At 38.5% G+C, this 17026-nt stretch overlaps 1 protein-coding gene across 1 annotated transcript; it reads left to right on the top strand.

Annotated features, from left to right (window-relative positions):
- Positions 1 to 27: 27 nt before the first annotated feature.
- Positions 28 to 17026, top strand: PUM24 (pumilio 24). Its single transcript, XM_088978228.1, has 17 exons — positions 28 to 468; positions 964 to 1017; positions 1148 to 1209; positions 1323 to 1404; positions 1499 to 1622; positions 1739 to 1822; positions 9317 to 9431; positions 10270 to 10420; positions 10531 to 10644; positions 10770 to 10841; positions 12273 to 12323; positions 12412 to 12462; positions 12967 to 13074; positions 13167 to 13382; positions 13631 to 13705; positions 16121 to 16368; positions 16474 to 17026. The coding sequence occupies exons 1-17, from the start codon at positions 79 to 81 to the stop codon at positions 16607 to 16609; spliced, it is 2133 nt and encodes a 710-aa protein (XP_088834354.1). The 5' UTR covers positions 28 to 78; the 3' UTR covers positions 16610 to 17026.

Here is a 17026-nt window from a genome sequence, read left to right as displayed (position 1 = left end):
CGTGAGAAGTAGCCAAAACGTGTGATTGTGTGAAGAGACAGATGACTGTTATCAAGGTTAGATCGCACCAATGTCCACATGGTTCACATCACATCCGGAACACACATACCCGCTCTACAAAAAACCCTCGCAAAACCCCGACGGGGGGAGAAAGGAATTAGTTCAGAAACAGATAAACAAAGCAGAAAACTGCAGTTGCGTTCTCTCATGGCGGCGAAGGACCAACGCAACCAAGACGAATCTAAGAAAAGAAAGCGAATTGCAGGCACTCAGAGAGAAGGAGAAAAGCGCACTTCGAAGAAACCGAAATCCGTCCAATCGAAACCTTCAGCACCTCCAAACAAGGGGTTGAAGAAATCTTTTAAATCCTCAAAACAACAAGCTGTTAAAACTCAACCTGAGAAGAGGCAATCTGCCGTGGAGAAAAAAGTACCAAAATCGAAACGAGAACGTCGTCTCCATGCGAAGGTCGGTCTTCTTTATTGATTTTCGTATTATTTTTCTTCTTTTGGTTTATAAAGAATATGGATCCGGTGAAACTAAGAATGTACTTTAACAAGAGAAAAAACACATTTATCTATATCCGCTAGTGATACTTAAGTAGATTTTACTGAAGATGGGCTGTATTTTGCACGTGTCGCGTCGCATTCATGGAGAGGAACTACGAGTCTATTAGATTCAAATGCTTCTTAAACTACCCAAGATTTTTTTTTTGACGCCTAAACTGCCCAAGATTGAATGGGTTTATTGTACGCTATATTTAATTATTTTTGGTTATCACTGGACAAGCAACACATGAATGAAATGACAAATTCTTTAATGTTACCTTTGTTTACTATGGTATTTTCTTTGGTCTACCTGTTTGAAAGTTTGCCGTCTCTAGCAATGTATTTCTTTGGGGAATTTTAAAATTTAACCAGACAACGCATAAATAAATTCGGGATTTCAATTTTTTTTTTGCAGGAACTAACAGAAGCGAGGAAAAAAAGGAGGAAGCGGCATTACACACTTGAACAGGTAAGCATTAGCATGTAGAGTATGAAGGCTGGAATAAATTGGATGGTCGTCTGTACAGAGAATCATGTTGTAAAACTCCTAGGACTGGTCAACTCTCTTCTTCTTCTTATTTTAAATTTATTAATTTCAGGAACTTGCATCATTATGGGAAAAGATGAGGCGCCATAATATTGCCAAAGAAGAGAGATCCAAGTAAGCATTTAATTTAACATGTGGATTTTCTACCATTATCAACCAACATTATTGATTTTTTGTTGTTCTTATTTATTTACTTCTTCCTTTTTTTATTTTTTTTCCTTGTCAAGGTTGGTGAGTGAAGCTTTACAGAAGATGAAAGGGAAAATTCCAGAGGTTGCAGGCTCTCATGTTTCTTCCCGAGTGTTGCAGGTAATATACTGCTGACAAGCCTTTTTTTGAGGTTTAAAACTTAACATTGTTCTATTTACATTAAGTTGCAATAATTTTATTTTTTCCACCCTAGACTTGTGTTAAGCATTGCTCGCAAGATGAAAGAGATGCTGTCTTTGAGGAACTCCGACCACAACTTCTCACCCTTGCATGTAACACTTATGCAGTGCATCTAGTGAAGAAAATGTTAGATAACGGTATTGTTCAACCCAGAATTATTGCAGAAAAAATCAATAACATCATTACATAAGGACTAGGTCCTTTATGTTCTTTTTAGATAATCTGAACTCTTTTCTCTTGGTTTTGTTTGCAGCTTCTAAAAGGCAGTTGGAAGGATTCATCTCCTCTCTTCATGGGCATGTTGCCTCTCTTCTTCGACACATGATTGGATCTGTTGGTTTGTATAATTAATTTGGTTAATTCAAGTGCATTCATTAGTCACTATAATCTCTTTGGCATATACTCAACTCAACTCAATGAAGCCTTATCCCAACTATTCCCAACTATACGGGGTACTACAAAATAGTTGTTATTAATGGTTCACATATCTTTATAAAGATGTAAATTTTAATATGTATGCTTGTTCATGCATTTGTTATGTATTCTTTCTTCGAGAAAATATTACAGTATAATTTCATTGATTTATGAGCGAGATGTGTTCATCAGAGGATGTACAGAAGTATAAAGAATGCTTTAGCCCCATCTATTGATAACAAAAATTTTATACACATAGACCTATCATTATAGAAAAACCCTTTCTGCACCTGCAAGATTATCAGCAGTTGAGTTTCAACCCCTTGCAATCCATCTTTTTTGAAATGGAGCAGATGATTAAGTATCTCTAATATCATTAATGAAATATGCCAAATTATGCTGTCCTTGGCCACAATTTCTACTCCATCCTATGACATTGTCTGAGTCCTCTTAACTCAAAAGTGAGGAATGGTGCAATCTCTTGGCAATATGGGCCCCTTGTCACAACTTTCACCCCTATCAGGAGGAACAGTTCACAACATCTAGAAGAGTCTGCATAACCTGTATGACTGCTGAAATTACATAGGATACTCCAATTCTGGATTAGTGAAAATCCCAGTGGTGCTGCCCGAGGCTTGTGAAAAAAGATACTCCCAGACTTAAGTTCCATTTCTCTGTCAACTAGAGAAGAGAAGTCACACTTGATAACTGATGACTGTGCGATATTGTGAAGACTTCCTTAATATTTCTTTATGAAAAGTATTTTTTTTTTTTGATAAATGAGAGTAGTTTTATTGAAATATATCAGAACTACAAGCAGCCTAGGAAGAGGCATGAGATGTTACCTCCTCCAAGAAATGAATCATAAACACTAAACATGCCCAAACCTGAGATACAAATTACAAAGTAGCCCAAAACAGATCACCCCTTGACACCCCTTGCTTGGCCAGAGAATCAACCATTGCATTTGCTGATCTGCTAACCCACTGGAACCTAACAGTCATATTTCTTGTCATCCATTTAACTTTCTTTAACAAATCCCTGTAGCCCCAACAAACTGTGTCTGGGCTATTCAGCCAGCCCACTACTACCTTGGAGTCTCCTTCTACTAATAAATTGTTCACTCCTAATTGACTAGCCATTTGTATACCTTGTACTGCTGCTAGTGGCTCTGCCCTTACAGAATCACCTTCACCCACTGGTCTTGAGAAAAGAGACAACATATTGCTGTCTTTATCTCTCGGAATCCCACCAATTCGGGATGGCCCTGGGTTACCTTGGCAGCTGCCATCAAAATTCAATTTTACCACTCCATCCGGTGGGGGTTTCCATTCAACTTGTAATTTGTTCTTGGTGGAGACTGTAGAAGCCACTGCTTCCCAATTTCTCCTTAAGTCATCAAAGGAGAAATCTGCCAACAATTGTGAAGATTTCAGTCATGAAATTGTCTTTGTCGATATACATTCCTTGACTTCAGCAAGACTTCTTTCCTTTTCTTGAAATATTCTAGCATTTCTCTCCTCCCATAAAATCTACAAGGTGGCGGCTCTGATACATTTCCACATTATCTTCCCTGTTTTTGTCAATCTCCTAAGAGCAGCCGGAGTGAATAGCAGTTTTACTTCAGAGGGCAAGTTCCACCTGCACCCAAATAAAGAAACAACCCAATTCCAAATATTGGTAGCAAAGGAGCACGATATCAGCAAATGGTTACAATCCTCACCCTTCACTTTACACATAAAGCACCAATTTGGGGACAAACACAAAAAAAGGTTTCTTCTTTTGCAAGTTTTTCACAGTATTGATCTTATCGTAAATCTTTCACATTCCTTACCTCTGTCAAATCACAACCTTCGCAAAAGATTATTGTGTCATCTACAAATTGGAGATGGGTTACTGACACTCTGTCTTTACCCATTCTCCACCCTCTTAGAGATTCGACTCTATCCGCTTCTGAGAGGAGTATTAAAAGCATCGACGACTAAAGTGAAAAGGAAAGGTGACATGGGATCATCTTGTCTCAGATCCCTGCTAGCTGGGAAAAAATCAGTAACTACCCTGTTGACTTGGATGGAATAATGGCAATCGGAGAGGCAACCGTTTATCCATTTGCACAACTTATCCTCAAACCCACACTTCCTTAGCACGAGTGATAAGAATCCCCAATCCACTAAGTCATAGGCCTTTTCAAGGTCAAGTTTACAAACATAACATTGACGCCTCGATCTCCTCATCTCCTCCACACATTCATTTTCTATTAGAATCTGATCTACAATTTGTCTCCCTTGAACAAAAGCTCCTTGCACTTGGTTAATAAGACATGGAAGCACCTGTTTTATCCTCAAAGATAAGACTTTTGCAACAATCTTGTAAACACTAGTCACCAGATTGATAGGTCTAAAGTCCTTTGGATGCTTGGCCTCTTTCTTTTTGGGAATTAAGGCTAAAAGAGTAGCATTAAATCCCCGACTCATCACTTGATTATTCTCAAATTCCTTGAAGACCTCAATTAAATCTTCTTTGACTATGTTCCAACAATCTTGAAAGAAAGCCATTGTAAACCCATCTGGCCTTGGTGCCTCAGATCTGTCCATGGAAAAAATAGCTTTTCTAATTTCTTTCTCCTCAAAATTCCTTTCTAGCCAACTTCTACTCTCTTCTGGAAGCCTCTGCCAGGTCACACCTTCCAACTCCACTCTAGGGCTTAGGGGTCTCCTCAAAATGGATTTGAAATGGTCAACAAAACAAGTGGCTATCCTCTCTTGGGTATCAAAGACTGTTCCATCCACTTCTAGTTTGGATACTAGGTTTTTCCTTCTCCTTCCATTGACTGGGTCATGAAAAAATTTAGTGTTCCCATCTCCTTCCTTAATCCACTTACATCTAGACAGTTCCCATCTCCTTCCTTAATCCACTTACATCTAGGCTTTTGTCTCCAAGAAATTTATTCTCTCAAAATGACTTCATCCAACTCTCTTTTCAGATTCCATCTTCGATCTCTATCCTGAGGGCTTAAGGCTCTTTGGGATTCCTTCACATCTAGTTCCTCTATTTGGGTCAACAGAGAGGATTTCATTTCTTCTATTCTCCCAAAATGCTCCCTATTCCAATCCTTCACATGTGCTCTCAATCTTTTTAATTTTTTATGAAATCTTACCCCTTTCCACTTCACCCCCTTAGGTCTTCTCTCCACCATTCCTCAACCTTCTTCATGAAGTCCGGGTGAGTCAACCACATGTTCTCAAACCTAAAGGGTCGAGGTCCTTGCCTAAAAGGCTTCTGTCCTAGGCTAATGGGGCAATGGACAGATGTGACTATAGGTAGAGCCCTTGTTAACAAGTCCGTCCACTTATTTTCCCAGCTTTCATTGAAAAGGAACCTATCTAATTTGGAGCAGGTTGGTATCTCCTAAAAATTGGACCAGGTATAGATAGCTTGCAGCAATGGGAGTTCTTTTAACTCACAATTATTAATAAAATCATTGAATCTTTATATGCTGGTTGTAATGACCTGTTGGAGGTTATTTGATTCATTTGTAAATCGAATTACATTGAAACCTCCCCCCAAGCACCATGGACCATCCCAAAGCCCTTTTGAATCCCATAAAGCTCTTCCCACAATCCATTCATTTCTCTGTAATTGCTTGGTCCATACACATCAGTTAGAGCCCAAATAAATACATCCTCTACCATCTTGAATTTTAATGACATTGAAAAATTAACTACTAGCTCCTCCAGAACCTCCATCGTATCCTCTCTCCAAAAGGTAGCAATTTCCCCCGAAGCCCCCCAAGAAGGTGTTGAAACCCAACTTTTTCCTCTAGATTTCCAAATGCTTCTTGCCCATCTTCTATCGATATCAGCTAATTTGGTCTCCTGAAATATCACTATATCTGGCCTTTCCCTTATAAGGAGGTCCCTAATCAGCCTTCTTTTCCTAGCACTCCCCAACCCCCTCACATTACAACTAATGATTTTCATGGAAGTAAAAGATTTGGCATCCCCCTCTAAGGTCAGACCTCTACTTAGAGGCTTTCCTTCTCTCCCCTCTTCCGCTGAACTCCAAATTTTCTTCTATATCTGATATCAGCCTTTCCACCTCTGATCTTTTTTTCTTCCTTAGGTTATTAAATGTTCCAGATCTGCTTAAGATTGCTTTTGTTTTATTTTGCCTTTTCAAAATTTCTTGGTTTTCCTCCAAAGATTCCTCTTTTTGCCTATACTCCTCAAGGTGGGCACAGATCTGTCCCCAAATCCTCTCTAATTCCTCATTCTGCATCTTTTCCATAATTGATTCATCCTTTGCATTTTTCCTACTTTGATCCCCTGTTTTTGCTGAACCTTCTTGAACCTCACCCTTCCCTACCTCTTCCTCTTTTCTCTTATACTCCTTCAAAAACATACAGATCTGATCCCAGATCATCTCTAACTCCTTTTCCTGTAATTCTCTTCCCCTTACCAATTCCTCTTGTTATTTGCCCCCCTTGTCCCTTCCAACCATGACCCTGCATCGAGTTGAGCTGCAGAAGTACCTGTTTCAGGCAGGAAACCCACAGCAGTACCATAAAACGAATTGACAAAATTACCTGAATGGTTGTGGGAAGATGTAAAAAACTCTTGAGGGGCAACACGTAGGGGCAAGGTCGCGGCTAATCCTTCCAAAGGAAATGACTGTGGGTTCCCATTGTGATCAACCAATGCTGTTTTAATCCTTGCATCAGAATTTGCCCTTGTAATTAAAGTTATTTAATGAAGTTACCGTTTCCAATAAAAAAAAAAAGAATTTGCCTTTGTAAGTTGTCCCCTTGTTGATAACTCTGTGATCAGTGACCAAGGTAATTACTGTTCCTCTATTCCTCTATCAGTGCCATGCTGCTCTAGTGAACTGGGAGCTAATTTAAGACTGGTGTCCCTTGCCTCTCCTTTATAAAATCTGCGGTAAGCCTCAAATCCATAGGTAATAAGAGACATTGAGAGTGCATCTTCTGGGCTGAAACTGATACATCCAAGTTGTCGTTTTCCAAAAAAAAGCACCTCGGTGTGAAGGCTCTCATCAGCACTGAGGGGTTTGGCTTTTTTCAGATCCATGCTTCCAATACTTGAAGAGTCTTCAGACTCTGAATCTGAGCTACCTTCTTCCTCCGTCTCACAGATCTCGACCGTGTCCGTAAATACCTGATTTACTGTCCCCGGAATGAGGGAACTCCCTGTCTCCGCTGTCAACGAGTGCTTCTTGAACCTTGGATTGCGCCGTTCCGGGGAGAAGACTTTCTTCTTCTTGCTTGGAACCCATGTCTAGTTCAAACTTGCCGCTCCACTGCTGCTAACTTTCTCCCCTGCGAGCGGTAGAAGAGATTTGCTCGTGGGAGATGATGATAGACCATTTTTTTTGGTCCATCATCCTCTCCAATCCTTTGGTCATGTGCCTACTTAAACTGGCACGTGGCACTTTAAAATTTGGGTCCATGCTCTTTGATCCGGCTGGCCCATTTGCAGAAATAGGCCCCTTAATTTTTGATGGGCCTGGGCCCAGCCCCCCGACCCAGTCACGTGTTCACTTAAAGAAACATGTGACTGGCCTTGGTTCAAAGGACCAGAAAGAACCGGCTCACAAGACCGGCTTAACACCTGAACCTTTGCCTGCCTTTGTTCAGTTTTTTTGAAATTTAAACTCCTGTCGCAAGTGTACCTCCAATTAGACCTCCTGTCAAACATAGGACCTGCCATCCCTCAGCCCACCCTGCCAAGCAGACTTTCCCCAAGTAGTTAAATTTTTTTCTTTTCTCTCCTTTTTCCTAGTTACCTCAGAAGACTTAGCCTCTTTTGTAGTGTCTACTCTGCCTTGCATACCAAGCAACCAGGCCTGTTCTGCCCCTTCATCTTCCTCCCTTATTCCTTCCTTCCTTCCAAAGCTGGGCTTCAATGGAGGTAGCAAGCCAAACGGGGTATACTAAACCCTCTGAAAAAACCTCTATCTTCCTTGGGATGTCTCTGGGTTTAACACCACCTAACCTCACTGCAACTGAATGGAGATCACAATAAAAAACACCTTCTAATTTTGCATCACAGATTAAAGCTATTGACTGTAAAACTTCCTCCTTCCAGAGATTGAAAGGTAACCCAAGCAATCTGACTATTACATTGTCTTCAATCTCAAAGCATTTGGTATTAGATAGAGGACACCAATTCGAGACTGTAGCAGCACCAGCCTCAGAAAGAATGTTTAAAGCTGAAATCTCTACTTCATCTTCACCCAGATCTATCAAAGCTTTACAAGATTCATAAGGAGGAATCACCATCAGCTTCTGCAGGTTTAATTTTTTGAGTATCGCCTGAGCAATACCTCTCCAATCCCTTGGTGGACTTGAAGTTTCAACCACAAATTTCTTCCCTCAATCATCTTTTTCTGTTGTTTCTACCAGTTTACAAATTCTTTTTCCTTTTTCTGCAATCATCCATTTCCTATCAGTGAGTTCTTTCTTTCCCTTGTGATTTACCCCTTTCTTTTCCTATACTGCAGCCTCTACTTGTTTTGTTTTCAGCTGCTGAGTAAATTCACTCAGTACCTCTGCCACTACCTTCCATCCAACACCCCGTTTACCTTCTGGTAAACAAGCCAACTGCTTCTTTCTTCCTCCAAAGAATTCCTGCAGTGTTATGTAGCATTCTTTTGCATTATTTTTGCATTCCAGCTCATAGCTATTTCTTCCATCCAGGTTGAACTTCGTAAAGTTCAGTTGTTTACCTTTGGAGCTTGCTTCTGAAACAAAACTCTGCAACCATTCAATCACTTCAAGACCTTCCAACAATATTGTGGCTCTCTTTGCCTCCCTAATCTTCAAGCTCTGCTGGCCTCCGATCCTTATCTCTTCAAATAGGAAATCTTTTGCTTCAATCTTCATCACTTTCCTCCATCTAGCAGCTTCTACAAACCTATTCTCCATCTTCTTCTTACCAGAGGAGAGCAATTGTTTATTTGTTAAATGCTTCCTAGTTGTTCCATGCTTAGGAGTAATAGTTTTTTTTTTTTTTTTTTCCATTTTTCCATATGTAGAAGCTATAGTGTCAGTCCATGCAGTTGAGTTATACTAGTGAGTTTTGGTCCTAAAGTCAGGTGATTTGTGAGTGATACTACATTCTATTTAAATTTTGTTTAGGGCGATCTGACTAGAAATTAGAAAAAGTAGGGTATCAGGGTTAGTGGTAATTATAGAATTTTAAGATTTTTTTTCTGCATTGGTCTGAGGGAGTTTTTTAATCATCTAAGGGAGTTTTTTAATCATTAAAATAAGTCTGGATCACCATCTGTTCAGTTTAAAAGTAACTGCTGATGAATTACTTATGATATCTATTTTGTCCTTGACTTTTATAGTTTAAGCCTTTAATATGCCACTGTTATTTTTTTTTTTCTCTTGCAGTTATTGAACATGCATACCAATTAGGAAATGCATCTCAAAAACAAGCCCTTCTATTGGAGTTATATTCAGCAGAGCTACAACTATTCAAGGATTTGGTCTCAATGAAAGAAAGCAGGTATAGGGTCAGTTGTTTGAGATACTTTACTCTGTAAGTTTAGAAGTAGGTTAATGGTAGTCTATTATCAGCCCAATACAATATTTTCTCATGGTTTCAAATTCACCTGCTTTATCTGTTGTTGAATGTTGATATTGCATTTGGATGGGTTGGGTTAGGCCAAGGGCTGTGGAATCCTAATTTCCTCTTTCTTAAGCAACCTTAATTTCCTATCCTTGATGATTTTAAGTCGTCTCACTTTCTCTGCAGTTTCTGAAATCTTACCATGGCTAGACCTATCAGTGTATGGAGTGGCATTGAAGGTTTAGACTTTGGAAATCGGCATGAAGTTGGCTTGTCTGGCTTCTTTGTATCTCTGGAAATAGTCAGGAATTAAAAGATTTAGTTGATGTCAGGATTGGGAAATGTCTGTACTTTTTCACATGGTTGGTCAAAATTCAGAAGCTAAACAATTTAGTTTTACCATAGCTTCATGCTATAGCCAAAAGTGTCGAGTTGATAAATATGTTAGAAATATCCAGGAAGACCTATTTTGGTAGATTGGCATATTGCATCAGTGATTCACCTTTTTATTTAACAGTATCTTCACATGCACTGTTGGTAATGGTTTGTGTTTGTAATGCATATGTTGTTTGTGTCTCCTGAAAATTATACATATTGGTTTTCCTTGATTTTATATTATATTTTAATTGTTTCCCTTTTAATCTGTATGGTGGATTTGTTTCCTATAAATGACTTCTGCAGTTCAACTGATTGTTGAGAAGGGGATTGTGATGTTCTTGCATCTTGATATTCTTTGATGTTGACTTTGATTTTTTAACCATCCATCTTTTATCAGGTTGGTAGATCTGATTTCTAAACTAGATCTACAAAAAACTTCGGTTGTACGACACATGGCTTCTGTAATTCAACCGGTTCTGGAGAAGGGGATTGTGGACCATTCTATAATACACAGTGCATTAATAGAATATTTCAGCATTGCTGACAAGGTACTAGTTGACCTTCCAGAACTTCATAACTTTTAACATCTCTCTGAAGATGCATTTTAGTTCAACAATGGTGGGTATACTACTATGTCCTAATTTAAGTTTGCTTAAAGTCCTCTGTCACAGATGTTATACAACAGTTATCGGGGCCACTCCTTGTTCGAATGATCCATACAAGAGATGGATCAAAGATTGGCATTCTCTGTGTCAAGCATGGAAGTGCAAAGGTATGCTACAACCAACTTGGGTTTTGACTTTTATTTATCTGACCACTGGTGGGGACTTCTATAATTCTATTTTTGAGATTGAATCTTGAGTGCTGCAAGCTTTTCGATTTTGTCTTTTGTTTTAGGAAAGAAAAAAAATCATCAAAGGCATGAAGGGCCACATAGGGAAAATTGCCCATGATCAATGTGGGACCATGGTAAGACCAACATTGCCACCTCATTTTTGGTTAATCTTAGTTTTCTATTGGGTTAATTTCATTCTCGCTAAATTTCATAGAGCCTGTACTGGTTTGCAGTTTCAATGATTTGAGCCACTTTTATCATTCAAGTGAATTGTGTTATTCTTCAATTTCTTACTTTTGACCTCTTATGTTCCCTCTTTTTTGAACCATCAAGTTCTACAGAAATTTCCTAGTTTGGAATCATTGTGATTGGACTGTCAGTGTTTGAATTGTAACCTGAAACATGTTGAATGTACTAAGCTATTTATTTATTTATTGATGAAAGAGACTGGATTATGATTTTCATTCTTGGAAACAAAAGTACAAAACTATAATGGTCTTTAGGGAGGGGGGGGGTTGGTGAAAATGCTTCCTTTTCATCTATTGAACAGGCTTGATTATTTATGGGTTTCACATGCTAGGGAACATTAAGGTTCTAATCCTTGGCTTGACCGTTAATGCTAAAGTAACTGTCTGGTATGATATTTCCCCCTTTTGCCTTGCATGTACCCGGAAGTGGTTTTTCATCATTCTTAAGCCTGTTCTGTGAGCTATGATGTACAGCTAGATGCAACTTTAGTCTTCTAATTTTGATTTACTAGTTGGTTCAGTCCATGCTGAAATAAGTCTTAATTTGGGTGGATTTGACCTCTGTCTTCCTAAAGAGAAGGGCCCTTTACTGCTCCTCCAAAGAAAGCTCTTGACACACATATTCAGAACCCTGACTGGTGCAAATATATAGCACTCTATATGTTTAATGCCAAATACATTAACGCTTGGCTAATAGGTTTTCTTTTCTTTTTGATAAAAAATGAATATGAATATTAATGTTTTCTTCTATTGATAACTGCTTTTTTACTTCTCTTTTTTGATCAGTAACAAGACCAAGAGCATTTTATTAATGAAAAATATGCAAATACATGATTCCCTCCACCTCCAAATCTGAGAAGAACCACAAAAAGAAAAAAAAGACTATTAAGGTTTTACCACAATCAATTGTCTACATTACTTTCCTGTCAACTCCATCCCCCTTTTCCCTAGGGTCTTTGGATTGTGATTTCATCCATTCAATACCTCTGCTGAATCACCCTCAATATCTATTCCTTGTAGGCCTAGAGAATATCCAATTCTCCTAACAGGCTGGAGTATGCAGTAATGGGGAAACATATCCTTCCAAGTTGTTATATTAAGTAATTATGGCTTCAATTATTCTTGGGAAAGTGCCATTTGGTACTTGCTTTCTACCAGCCAAAGTTTCTTTGTAGAGATCAACTACCTGTGCATTAATTGAGCTGAATATGCATTTTCTCATAAATAATAAGTATACATACGTTCTTGTAGGTAATAAGTGCATTTTAATTACAAGGTGGAATCTATTTCTTAAGCCTTTTTTTTTGAACCTCCTAGGTGCTTACCTTCATTCTTTCCACAGTTGATGACACAAAACTTCTAACAAAGGTTTGTTCCTGGATGTGCTTGTTATGAAAATTTTCCTGCTTTATTCAATTTCAATCATTAACAGTTATTTCAACTTTTCCAATTACAGATTGTCATCCGCGAACTACAAGCAACCCTAAAGGAACTTGTTTTTGATAAGGTAACTCTTAAAACCATGCTTATAGTAGATATTAGATATTCAATTGTGCATCTGGATCTTTGCCCTGTTTACCAGGCACTGACAAACATTATATGCATTTGTCTTAGTGTAGACTGTAGAGTGACTCACCCACAGTTTGACGATTTCAATCTGTAATGTCAACCCAACGGTGTTGTTCTGAACTTAGATTTATCAAATTCTTTGGGCTATTGGAAAAGGGGGAATGCCATTGGCTCAAAGAAAATTAATAGATTTAGTTACTAGTGAAAAAAAAATAGATTTAGTTGGCCAAGATCATGAATTGGATTCTTTTCCACATTTGCGGTCCTGACTTTCTGTTACTTTTGTGCCTATGATGTTGTTGGACCTCTTTTGCAGTCCATGTAAGGGGTATTGTACTCTTTTCTTTTTCTTTTATTCTCTATTTTTGTTCATGCGTGTATTGGGAGGTATTGTTAGGTGATTTATTGCTAATGGTTTCTTTTGTCCTCTTTGTAACTCTAGAATGGAAGACGTCCTTTATTGCAGCTGCTTCATCCGTATTGCACCCGCTATTTTAATCCAGATGATCTGGCTTCCCTCAATCTATTTATTTCTTCTCTGTGCACCAAGGTCGTTTCAAACCATTAACTTTTCTAGAACCGTTTTGGTAATAAAGCAGTAGCAAGAAAATTTGGTCTAAGATTATTTGCTTTTTATTTCAGGATGAAGGGTCAGACGTAAATTTGAATTTGGAGCAGACAGACTGTTCAGAAGTTTGTGAGTTCCAAGACAGTGGGGCTGTGGCTAGTTTGGAGACTACTGTAGGTGGTAATAATAGTAGTATCAGCACTGATAAAAACCTCCAGATAGTTGATGGAGGAAAAAAGGATTCCTCCTTAAGGAGACGTGAATTGTTGGTGGATAGTGGGCTTGCTGAGGTTTGTTGCTTCACCTTTCTCTGCATCTCCATGTATATGCATTAATTCTCCCCTCACCCCTCACCCCTCACCCCTTACCTCCACCCCCAAAGAAAAAGGAAAGAAAAACAATAAAAATGAAAAGTAATTGCAATGTATTTTAATCAGAGTGTTGGTAGGATATAAGCATCTACTCTTTTTCATGATTGCTTCTGAACAAAGTTTGCTGATATCAAAGGTCCAATTGGATTTTGATGGTTGTTTTGCAGAGTCTTATCAACACATGTATTGAGAGCGTAGGAGAATTACTTAGGTCAAATTTTGGCAAAGAAGTCATATATGAGGTAATCATTGGTGCAACTTTAAGTTGGGAGTGTTTCTCTTGCTTGAATCCTTGATTTCTTGATATTAACTGTTTTTAACTCTTGGTTTAGTATTGTGGAAAATTTTCTGAACTAATTGTAAAAGTCATTTTCCTAAGATTTGTTACATGCTTTGGCCGAATTAACCTTTATTTTTCTCTCAGTTGTGTTTGCAAAGAATTCTGAAACTAGCAGTTCTATTCAGTTCTAGTTTCAAAAGTGAAAAAAGGGAAAAAAAGAAAATTTCTTTATGACTCTTTACCAGCATGTCATGAAGGCCTTGCATAAAATGCCTATTCCTGTATAGTCATGGATTCAACTAGTGGTGTAATGTGGAAGAATTGCACTTTGTACCCAAATAGCAGAAAATCTATTGGGGATCTTGGGAAAAATGGGAGTGAATAAGAACCATAGGAGATTAGAAAGATATACAGGTAATGGGTGTGGGTAGAAGAGTTAGGCCTTTTAATGTGCTGGGATGACCCAATCCAATTCAATCCTATTACATTGGGGTCTTGGACAGGTCCCAGACTCCCAGTTCCTATTGTTGCCTCCTGGTTCATATTTTGAGGCCTGATAATGATTGGGTGTATGTGGTCTACCTGATCCAGCTTAATAGGAACCTGCTTAAATGAAATTCAAACCATATCATAGCATATATTGTATTGTATTGTACTATATAATATAAGGCTTTAGAAGTTAATTATGTGGACATGGGTTTGATTGCTTGGAGACATGAAGGTCAATTCTGCTGGTGCAACTCTATCTGTATTCCGGCTAGATCATTGACTGAGGCGATGTTTCTTAAGGTGGCTTTCTCTACAAGCAGAGAATTGGGATTACACAATGTGATGGTGCAATTTGATGCTGAGGTAGTTGTGAAGGGCCTGTTGGACCATTGGTCATCTCTGCCATGGAAGACTTTTCCCATCTTAGGAGATTGCAGGCACATTATAAACAGTTATCCTGGTTTCTTCTTGGTTGTATTTGCTCCCGGAGGACCAGAAGCTGTAATAGGGTGTCTCATACACTGGCAAGGATGGCTTTGACTCAATCAGTGAAAACTGGTCTGCCTCTCCTGCTATTTCAGATTTGATTGCAGAGGAGATGCTTGTAATTAATGGAAGTTGAATGAACAAGCCAAAGGGCTAATCTCTACATATATCTACATATATCTATATGTAGGGTGGTTGAATATCTATATTTTCCCATAATCTCTACATATATCTATTTGATATTTAGCAGGATGGTTGAATATCGAAAGTCAAAAAAAGCATCAACCTGTTTTTGTGTCAAATATATTTGCTAGATTAAAAGGTGGATTATTTGGGATTGACCAAATAAGAAGGAAATGAAATACATGAATGCCCAAACTCCAAAGGAAGAAGTAGAGAGATGAGTTCTTTTCCTCTTGGGATCTTGGATGGGAGAAATCTGTTTCGTCTTCTGTTTTTGTTTATATTTGGGTGGTTGGGTTTACTTTGAGTTTTATCATTGTCAAATTGGATCGTGGTGCATGATTTTATTTTGGTTCTGTTCTTTTTTGGTTGGTGAATCTGGTATTTTGTATCTAATACCAAATATTATCTGCTATATATTTGTAAATATGATTCCTGTGTCCTTTAGACTGCTCTACTAAATGATGATCTGTCCCTTGTTGTTATCAATGAACACTCTATTCCTTTTTCCTGGTTCAATGCTCTCTGTTCTGTGTGTGTATTCTTTGCCATAAAAAGATAGTAGTTTTTTTATCATTAATGGATCTGGCACTTTTATCAGTAAGCCTGCTGACTTATCCTATATTACAGTACATTCTTTTGTTGCTTGTCCTATATTGGAATTGCAGTCCCCATGTCTAGCAAGCTGGTCTGCTAGAGAGTTGGTAGTTCTTACCCATCTAAACGAGGTATTCAGATTATTATCTACAAGTCTGGCTCTCCATAAAGAATTTCTACAAGTCTTGAGGCACCATATTCCCTCATGTTGTTCTCCCTATCACCAATTTTCAGTCACCCTCTACCACTCTTGTTGGAATCGGAGACTAGCATTGTTAGTCCTTGATGTCGAGCTAGGATTTCTCTGCCTGGGAATTCTTGTCTCCTCTAGGCTTGCTATACCTGAAAGACGTCTCAATTTTGATGTCAAAATCCCCAAACCCCTCAGGAGTCGGGGCTCTGGATTACCAATACAGTTTTGTAGTCTCTTCTCTTCACGAGAATTTTCTCAAACCACAGGATTCACAACCCTTGTGGTGAAAGATGCTGCCATGAAAGCTCCACTTTTTGATGATGTTGTCTGCAGAGATCTGGAACTAAGCTCTGGTTTTGATCATGTGCAACACATTGGTAATCAAATTGAAGATAAAATAATTATGCAAGTTCCTATTGATGCATGCAGGTGGCTACTGGTGGAGCTGGTGGTATTCTTTGGCCAACTTTAACTGACAAATTGGGTGCTTTACATGAAGCGATAGCATCTCTTGCAGCCCTCCCCAAAACTGAGGAATCTGAAGAGGAACACATCCTTGAAAATTTTCATTCCAGCCGGACCATTAGAAAACTGGTATTGAACTGTTCTAGTTTTGCCTCCACTCTCTGGAAGATTGCACTGGAAGGGAAGTGTGAAGTATGGGCCCTTGGACACAGGTTAGATATTAAACTGCTTACTAACTGCATGTCCACGTGTTAAGCCTATGTCAAATAAATGCTTGAACTTAGTTTTCATTTTGGATTGTCTTGCGGTGGTTGCAGTTGCAAAGTTATTTCTGCTTTTCTGGAATCATCAAATCCGAAGACACGGGATTTGGCAAAACTTGAGTTGCAGGCTCTGATAGATGGTGGCATTCTGAAAGTCCCTGAATCTAAGTTGGGTGAGAAAGAAAGTTAAATTATGCAATTGGCCAATCAATATAGAACAAGAAAGGGTTGTGGTGGTTGATTGGCTTGGTCGTCTCAGGTCATAACTTGTGAAGTTGAGAGAGGTCACACTTGGGAGCTGATGCATGATCAATGGAGCTCTTGAACCGATGGGTCAAGTGGCCACCTAAGATGGCATTGAGTACAAAGCAAGAGTGCAAGACTATCTTTTATATATAACCTGAATTTCGATCTGGTGGGTCAAAAGATTTCAAGTATTATTCAGTGAAAAATTTTGTTTTTCTCACTATCAGAAGTGTGACATACAAAAATTACTGCAAATTTTGTTTAATTTATATAAATTTCGACAACAGATCTCTATAGAATGTAACGAGGCAAAGGCGAATGAACATGAGTTTAATAAGGTTTTTTTCTTCTTTTAAATTTA

This window comes from Nelumbo lutea, chromosome 3 (genome assembly GCF_056320005.1).
Source record: "Nelumbo lutea isolate HS-2025 chromosome 3, American lotus-T2T, whole genome shotgun sequence".
NCBI lineage: Eukaryota > Viridiplantae > Streptophyta > Magnoliopsida > Proteales > Nelumbonaceae > Nelumbo > Nelumbo lutea.
Note: the sequence above shows the minus strand (reverse complement) of the source record. Positions and strands in the feature narration are given on the sequence as shown.